The sequence below is a fragment of the Ammodytes marinus genome (assembly GCF_949987685.1).
Source record: "Ammodytes marinus genome assembly, chromosome: 5".
In the NCBI taxonomy this organism is placed as follows: Eukaryota; Metazoa; Chordata; class Actinopteri; order Uranoscopiformes; family Ammodytidae; genus Ammodytes; species Ammodytes marinus.
In genome coordinates, this window is record NC_137234.1 from 3,393,854 (window position 1) to 3,403,475 (window position 9,622).

Below are 9,622 nucleotides of genomic sequence, written 5' to 3' on the forward strand. Positions count from 1 at the left end.
TCTTGGTGCTTGGACACTAATAGGTAGACACTAAGCAATAAAACTGAAGCGGATTTTCCCATAAAGGCCAGGACACACCAGTCCGACATGTTCCGACTACGCAAAAAATGGAGTCGGCCGTTTCAGGAAGCTCCAATCTTCCCGTCGCGGCCAAAGAACACACCGAGACGACTGTTTATTTTCCGTACACTCGCGGGACGTATGTCTCCACAACAGCAGGCGGCGCTAATCTGTATTGTGGCCCGAAAAAATACGAAAGCCGGAAATGATTGGACATCTCTCTAGAGCATAAACATAGATAGAAATACGTATTTATATTTATGGACCATAAGAGCACAATTTTTAGCAGAGAGTGTCGAGCATGGTGTCGAGCAGTCAACAAGGGTTGATGCATGTGAGTACTCTCAAAACGAAACGAACAAACACATTAAAACGATGGCTAGCTGTTGTTAGCTGTTTGTGCTACCCGCCTCACTTCCGGGCTTCACTGATTCGCTAGCCCTCCACCAATCAAATTGCTCCAAATGAAAGACGGTCGGCCGCCGATTGAACACGTTCAATCGGCGGCCGCCAGGCTCAAAACAAGCCCGACGACCTCTACGTCGGCCGACGTCACGGCACACACCAAACAGATTCGTCTTTTTTTTTGACGACGGCGATTATCGGGCTGGTGTGTCCTGGCCTTTAGATAAGATACATTCCGAAGCCAGAGTATCTGCTAGAACAAAGGGCTTTTGGCCAAGCAAGTTTTAGACACTTTCTCAAGGCTGGGAAGCTTAACCTAATCAGTAAAGTTCAGCAGAGGATGTCCGGAACGAAGAGGATGGTCCCGGAACACACATGGCAACAATAAATTGCCACCCTGTTTAGAGATAATATAATGCCTTGCTGTAGAGGAGGCACTGCACTTTCTTTTTGACTTTTGCTGTGCCTGCATCAGCTGCCCTGTGATATCACTTCATTAAAACATCCTCTAAGAACTTGGAAACTTTTCTCCAGTCATTCTTTATTTTCCATATTTTCCGAACAAACAAACACGTATTTTTATTGTTGTTACGTCACATCGACGCAGCGTCTGTATGAAAACAAACGGGGATGAGACGGATATAAAAGCAAGAGGCAAGATCAAGGCGCAGTGTTATGATGAAATAAAAGAGTAAAAGTATGTCACAAGTGTTGCATACTGCATCCTAACTAGATTATTTCTATGGTCAGATGTAGTATGTAGAATAGAGAAAAGAAAGAGGATGAGATTTGGAACGCAGGGCACAGCTTAAAGTTACTTCAATCGTCTGAATGTAGCCTAACGTAGCTCCTGTGTGTGTGTGTGTGTGTGTGTGTGTGTGTGTGTGTGTGTGTGTGGTTTCCCTCAGCTCAAGTGTGCGGTGTGTATCAGTGGGAGTCATGTTCAGCCGATTGACGGATCTGTGGAACAGATATTGAGCTACATGAACAAGTAAGTACATTTTTCTAACAATAACATAACCCCCCCCCCCCCCCCCCCCCCCTCCCCCCTCCATAGGGTCTCAGTCCTCTTCACAGCAGACCCGGGTTAGAATCCAGCCCGGGTCGTTCTCTGCATGTCATTTCCCTCTCTGACACATTTCATCTCTGTCTCTACAAATCAGTCTAGTAAAGTTTTTTTTTTTAAATGACAAAAAAAATCTTTAAAAAACAAACAGTGCCACTGTAAAAAGAGGAATAAGGAACCAACCAAATTAAAGACTGAATTACCAATACTTTAAACCTGCAGTGTGTAGAATTTTGGGTTTTATTTCCTAGCAGATTTTGTAGAAAGTAATTATAATATCCATAAGTACATTTCATTTAGTGAATAGCTGACATTTTTTTTAATTATTATTTATTCCTTTAGAAAGGGTCTCATATATGTGTAGCGGGTACAGGTGGTTCAGATTAATTCTGCTATTAGAAATTAATCTGATGATTAATAATACTTTAATAGTTTATTAAAGTTAAAAGGGGCACCACCATTCATTTAAGAATGGAAAAATAATAGCAAATTGTCTCGTTTAATCAATGGTTTATTCTCAAATGTTGATTACTTTAAGGTTCAGTTAAATGAATCAACATTAATAAATCCTAGTCTCAATGATCATTTCCATAAAATAATGTAATCAAATAATTACTATTATAAATTTGGTAATATGATCTTAACACTGAAGGCTACAGAGTTCTTGTACTTGTTGGTTGCGGACTTCCCAATAATATTCACACAAATGAATGACAGAAACTTCTAGTTACAAAAGAAAATGCATGTAATTTATTAACACGAAGTAAACAAAATCCAACACATTAAAAAAAACCACTAAACTAAAGCACACAGTGTGTGTGTGTGTGTGTGTGTGTGGGTGTGTGTGTGTGTGTGGGTGCAGGTATGTGAATGTAAATTGAGTGTGTGTGTGTGTGTGTGTGTGTGTGTGAGTGTGGAGGTGTGAAAAACCTTTGTCTATGGGGGAGAGCTTGAAGAGAAACAAAAGGAGCCTTTGGCCAAAGGTCCCTTTTAAAGGTAATTCAAATCAACATAAATGTTTGGGTATCTAACCAATAAGTTCAATGTGATATCACAGTATTGTAAACCCAATTACAAAGTAACAATGAACAGTTCAAAATCAGTAAATATACATTTCCAAGTTAACAGTTCTTAAAGCCATGTGTCCTTGCTAAGCTAAGCTAACTGCCCAGAAGTTCATACGATACCAGATGTTTACACAGCGCTTGTTGCAGTGTTGGAGACTGGTCTTTATGGCATTAGATGGGGGTTTTGCTTGGCAGGGTCGGTCTTGATTCAGTTCGGATGAACTGGTCCTTTGGTTCTTCAGTAGCGGCGGGCTAACTGGCGTTGTTGTCTCTGGTAGTTCTTCTTCTTCTTAAAGGGTCTGGCCTTTGTGGGAGCTTGGTTCGTTCCCTGGTTCTTCTGGTTCTTCTAGTTGCTTTGGAGCAGCCGGTTGGATCCTTGTTCCTCTTTGGTTGAGAGGGGCTTCACGGCTGTTTGGACAGGCCGTGTTGTAGAGCCTGGATCAGGGAGACCAGAGCTTGTCTGGGTCCAGAAGGTTGAGCTACCCCCGGTCTGGGTGGTTAGCAAGGCAGGAGAGAAGAGGCTGTCTGCACCACTCCCTTCGGAGATGCAGAGACAAAAAGAGCGAGCGGACCTCCTTCCTTGAGGTCGCGAGGAGAAGAGAGAGCAACTGGCACCCCCAGTCTGTTGGGTGGTGCGTGGAGAAGAGAGCTGTACCTCCACACCGTTTGGTGGTGGGTAGAGAAGAGAGCAACTGGCACCCCCAGTCTGTTGGGTGGTGCGTGGAGAAGAGAGAAACACCTCGGATGGTGCTTGAAGGGAAGAGCGTGAGCTGTATCAGCTCACTTGCTATTATCAGAAAACAGCATAAGACTTCTGACCAATGGCAGAAGAGACAGGGGTCATGTGGGACATCCTGTCTTGGGGCTGGCAGAGCAGAGGAACCGATAGGTGTGAAAACACAGATAACAGCTTTGGCTCAAACAGAGGAATGTTGGGGGGTTGGGACACAAACATTTTGCTTGGTCAGAAACCAAGTCTTAATTCACTTTAGAGTCAAAAAGTCTTAAGGAATGAATGAACCCATGTACATATTCACTACATATCCCCCGGGTGGCGTTGGCATGATTCCCGATGTGTCATGCTGACGGCACAGCTTCATCTGTACAGGTGTACAAAAGTTCATTAGTTCATTCACATTCACAACATCTGGTGTATCATTGAACACTGGGCAGTTGTTTTAACTATCTGTCATGGCCAAGAGCAAGTCAATGTGATTTAAACAAAACAAAAACAACAATACAATTCTATACACAGTCAAATAACCAGTGTTATTTATGAGGTCTGGGTGGAACAAGAATGTATTGATGGGGAAAGTGTAAGGTGCCCAGAATGCAGGTGGTAGCACCTAAAATGAATGAGGTCATAACCCTAACAGGCTTTGTAAAGTGTAGTGTGTCCTAAAAATGGTGTTTTGTAATAATTTGTATTACTGACAAAAATACTATTAAAGGAATTAATCCAAGTGTACACACAAAGTCTTACAGTGGTGTTTGAGTAATCAGACATTTGTTTCCTGCACTAATTCTGGGAGGAACAATCAGAAAAGCTGTCTTCATCTGATCTATCGATCTGGTAATCCTGATTTTGGGCACGGATATCTGCATAGGGCCTTGGACAGCTCCTCTGTGCATGTCCGTCACGACGTAAAGGTTGTACCTGACGTCTTCTCTCTGTGGGATTGTTCAGCCTGTTGCCACCCCCGTTGGATCTGTGGTGAGGGGGGAGGCAGCGTTTTGTGACAGCAGGTCTCTGTAGGTGTGAACTGACAGATGGATGAGGGGACGGACTCTGAGTCGGGCCTGGCTCTTTGGACCTGGGCTGAGCAATTTCCCAAATTTCCTTGGTCTTCTGTCTTATCTCAGTTAAAGAGGCGTCACTAATCTCCATCGCAGTGTGAAGATAAGTACGTACGCTTGGATGCAGATTTGCCACAAAAAGACGTTTAAAACGACTGTCTTCGTCTAAGCCGGGGGCATTTTTGCCCTGGAAGAATACATGCCTGAAACGGTTAAAATAATCACGGGGATGTTCACGACGGGAGTGTTTTACTTCAACTGCTGCATTATATCCTTTGTGGAGGATATCTAACCAATAACCACAGGAAAACTCATCCGTCACGGCCTGACGGAGCTGGTTGTAGTCATTTCGGACACTGGCAGGTTGTCTTTGTACAACCTGTCTGACAGCTTTTGAGCTAGTTTTAAGAACAAGTCTAACTTTTTCCCGATGGGTTGCGTCGGGCAAATCAAGTAGATTATTTTCTAGCTCCCTAAAATAATCATCTACATCTTGGTCAGAATTATCAGGATCAAAGATTTCCATGTCTCTAGCTAACAGTTCCAGCTCTTTGAGGCGGGGAAACTGTCTGATCTCTTTCACTGGAGGGGAGATTAAGCTAACATCAGAATCCTTCCCCTTTGGGTCAGATCGCTCTAGATCCTTCGCCAAAGTGTCAAACTGTTTCAACCGCAGACCTGGGGACCTGCGTCTATGGCGCCTACCCGACTCTCTAGAAGGTGAGCGGTGCCTTGAACCGTGTCTATGACGGCGGGGTGAATGGGCACCAGAGCGGTTCCCGGATCGGTACTTGGACCTACGTTCACGATCAGGTGAACAGGAAGGGGAGCGCTGCTTGGACCTGGGTTTACGGTTAGAGGGAGGATCATTTATGAGTGGATGTCTATGGCGCCTACCCGACTCTCTAGAAGGTGAGCGGTGCCTTGAACCGTGTCTATGACGGCGGGGTGAATGGGCACCAGAGCGGTTCCCGGATCGGTACTTGGACCTACGTTCACGATCAGGTGAACAGGAAGGGGAGCGCTGCTTGGACCTGGGTTTACGGTTAGAGGGAGGATCATTTATGAGTGGATGCACCTTGAGATGCTTAGCAGGACATGTGTCAATAACGCTCTCTGAGACTAGACTCAACACCTCGTCTGCCTCGCTGGGGGAGGGGGTTACGCTGCCCCTGAACAAGGATGAATCTGAAAAACCAGAATCACAGCGAGGGATGACCTTGGTTGAGCTAAGACGTTCTACTCTAAATTTGAACAATTCTTCCTTGTGCAAATGAAGATTGGACTCTGCTGTGTGCAGGTCTTCTAAATAGCGTAGGGCCTCCTTTCTAGCTATCTGCACGTCTTGGGCTAACAAGTCATTCTGAACTCTTAGGGTGTTTATCTCCATCTCTAGAGCTGTTTTACTCTGAACTGTAAGGGTGCTCTGCCTATGGAAGTTAAAGAGCAAACATTGTAACAATGGGCCTTTGTTTGCGGTTTGCAAACCATATCTGTCCTTAAGAAACAAGTTTATTTCTCTACCTATATCACTGAGATCCATTTGGCTTATAGACTCTGTGTAGGCTGGCTCTAGACCTTCTGTTAAGGAAGCCATAAACTGCAGGACAGAGGGGTCTTCCATTGTTCTCTAGAGATAGGTGGTAAGACACACACACTGATTAGCACAACAAAGCAATGCGGCTGGCTGAGGTGTTTGGAGTACTCAGCACTGTGGTTTGTTAAGGGGGTCTATCAGTGGTACACGCCTGGTGGTGTAACTTGGTAGTACACTAGCAAAACAAACAAAATGGCCGCTGAGCCAACAAAATGGCCGCTGACACAAAGGGGGAAGTTCACTTCCTGTGGGAAGGTTAACTACAGCGCCACTAGTGTTAGGAAAACGCAAGTTCACTAAAGTAAGTCTGGTTACTTTTGTGGAATACACTAATGATGTGCGGGGCACAACAGTTAGGGAATTTGAATCTTAAGCTTGTACTAAAACTGAAATACGTGGTATTTACAGGGAGTACAATAATTCGTTACAGGCTTTAAGCTTAACTTAGGCTAAAATGCTTGACATGAATAGCCAGGTTTCAATTCTGTTACAGTGCCGGCGGCAAGCTGTAAAAGTAAGTTTGTACTTACTGTAGTCTACGATAACTGATATGCGTGGCAGTAAAAGTTACGTATTGACTCTTAAACAATTATGTACTTCGGCTGAAATATGTGATATTAGCAGTCTGTACACAATTTCACAGGGCTCTTTTACCACTGTGGCTCTCTTGTGCTCTATTTCTAACTCCAGCTCAAAATGCAGCTCCTCAGTAGCCTTTGACTCTATCTTTAAGGAACAGGGGAAGAACTTAATCACAGGACAAAACTTGCATTGAATTTGAGATTCAAATGCTGGACCGAGGATGTCTACAAAGTATGTTAAACTTGGATTGCTGGAAGCAAAATTTGAAATGTATAATACGAAGTAGAAGTTATCAAACTATGTCTTTGACTAAAACTCAATTTACACCATAATGCACTTGTTTGTAAGTACTACTGGATTTCTACTCTTGTAGCAACCCAGTGGTGAAATCAAAACTTTTGGAAAATTTCAACAATCATTTGTGAGAATATTTGCAGGAAGTCAACAATATCAAGCCTCACGCGGGGCGTCATTTATGTAGCGGGTACAGGTGGTTCAGATTAATTCTGCTATTAGAAATTAATCTGATGATTAATAATACTTTAATAGTTTATTAAAGTTAAAAGGGGCACCACCATTCATTTAAGAATGGAAAAATAATAGCAAATTGTCTCGTTTAATCAATGGTTTATTCTCAAATGTTGATTACTTTAAGGTTCAGTTAAATGAATCAACATTAATAAATCCTAGTCTCAATGATCATTTCCATAAAATAATGTAATCAAATAATTACTATTATAAATTTGGTAATATGATCTTAACACTGAAGGCTACAGAGTTCTTGTACTTGTTGGTTGCGGACTTCCCAATAATATTCACACAAATGAATGACAGAAACTTCTAGTTACAAAAGAAAATGCATGTAATTTATTAACACGAAGTAAACAAAATCCAACACATTAAAAAAAACCACTAAACTAAAGCACACAGTGTGTGTGTGTGTGTGTGTGTGTGGGTGTGTGTGTGTGTGTGGGTGCAGGTATGTGAATGTAAATTGAGTGTGTGTGTGTGTGTGTGTGTGTGTGTGAGTGTGGAGGTGTGAAAAACCTTTGTCTATGGGGGAGAGCTTGAAGAGAAACAAAAGGAGCCTTTGGCCAAAGGTCCCTTTTAAAGGTAATTCAAATCAACATAAATGTTTGGGTATCTAACCAATAAGTTCAATGTGATATCACAGTATTGTAAACCCAATTACAAAGTAACAATGAACAGTTCAAAATCAGTAAATATACATTTCCAAGTTAACAGTTCTTAAAGCCATGTGTCCTTGCTAAGCTAAGCTAACTGCCCAGAAGTTCATACGATACCAGATGTTTACACAGCGCTTGTTGCAGTGTTGGAGACTGGTCTTTATGGCATTAGATGGGGGTTTTGCTTGGCAGGGTCGGTCTTGATTCAGTTCGGATGAACTGGTCCTTTGGTTCTTCAGTAGCGGCGGGCTAACTGGCGTTGTTGTCTCTGGTAGTTCTTCTTCTTCTTAAAGGGTCTGGCCTTTGTGGGAGCTTGGTTCGTTCCCTGGTTCTTCTGGTTCTTCTAGTTGCTTTGGAGCAGCCGGTTGGATCCTTGTTCCTCTTTGGTTGAGAGGGGCTTCACGGCTGTTTGGACAGGCCGTGTTGTAGAGCCTGGATCAGGGAGACCAGAGCTTGTCTGGGTCCAGAAGGTTGAGCTACCCCCGGTCTGGGTGGTTAGCAAGGCAGGAGAGAAGAGGCTGTCTGCACCACTCCCTTCGGAGATGCAGAGACAAAAAGAGCGAGCGGACCTCCTTCCTTGAGGTCGCGAGGAGAAGAGAGAGCAACTGGCACCCCCAGTCTGTTGGGTGGTGCGTGGAGAAGAGAGCTGTACCTCCACACCGTTTGGTGGTGGGTAGAGAAGAGAGCAACTGGCACCCCCAGTCTGTTGGGTGGTGCGTGGAGAAGAGAGAAACACCTCGGATGGTGCTTGAAGGGAAGAGCGTGAGCTGTATCAGCTCACTTGCTATTATCAGAAAACAGCATAAGACTTCTGACCAATGGCAGAAGAGACAGGGGTCATGTGGGACATCCTGTCTTGGGGCTGGCAGAGCAGAGGAACCGATAGGTGTGAAAACACAGATAACAGCTTTGGCTCAAACAGAGGAATGTTGGGGGGTTGGGACACAAACATTTTGCTTGGTCAGAAACCAAGTCTTAATTCACTTTAGAGTCAAAAAGTCTTAAGGAATGAATGAACCCATGTACATATTCACTACATATGTCCATATTTCTGCATATTTTGGACCAAGGCCTAGTGCCACCATCTTGAAAGTGTCATAGTTGGAATGTCATCAGGTGCATTGTTTAAAATTTAGAATTGATTTTTAATTTTTAATTTTGCAGTAATGGGGGAAAGACTCGCATCAACCAGGAGAACCAGGTGATATGGAGGGACCTGCTCCTGCCGATCCCCACAGACCCATCGCTCAAAGTGGACGTGAGTGACATCATTCATGCCCCTGTAAAGCACTTTGAAGACAATATAAGGAACCACAAAGTGATACAAGACATAAACAGACATAGATGGATAGATGGATGGATGGGCGGACAGACAGACAGACAGACAGACAGACAGACAGACAGGCAGGCAGACAGGCAGGCAGACAGACAGACAGACAGACAGACAGACAGACAGACAGACAGACAGACAGACAGACAGACAGACAAGAGATACATGTCAGATAATGCTGAACTTATTCTGCTGTGTGTCTTGTCTCAGATGGGGCGTGTGCAGTGTCCTATGATGCTGGTAGTAGGGGAAGATGATCAGAACTGGCCTTCACACGAGTCTGCACTGGACGTGAGTTACTGAGATGACATAATGCTTTGTGAATAACTGTATTGTTTGAATGTCATCATAGAAAAAACTTTATAGAGGTGTGTGTGTGTGTGTGTGTGTGTGTGTGTGTGTGTGTGTGTGTGTGTGTGTGTGTGTGTGTGTGTGTGTGTGTGTGTGTGTGTGTGTGTGTGTGTGTGTGTGTGTGTTTAGAAAAATTATCTTAATCTTGAAAGTGCTACAAGGAACTTTTAATATTTCTGA

General features: G+C 43.7%; 1 protein-coding gene across 1 annotated transcript in view; it reads left to right on the plus strand.

Moving 5' to 3' along the window:
* LOC307251156 (acyl-coenzyme A thioesterase 3-like) overlaps positions 1-9,394 on the plus strand; it is a gene marked incomplete at both ends in the record, with an annotated part of 15,639 nt that extends 6,245 nt beyond the window's left edge. Inside the window, 3 exons of the mRNA XM_080028477.1 lie at positions 1,374-1,456; positions 8,926-9,019; positions 9,302-9,394. Coding sequence (XP_079884603.1) covers positions 1,374-1,456; positions 8,926-9,019; positions 9,302-9,394 — 270 coding nt within the window. The remainder of the gene's footprint in view (positions 1-1,373; positions 1,457-8,925; positions 9,020-9,301) is intronic.
* Positions 9,395-9,622: the final 228 nt, after the last annotated feature.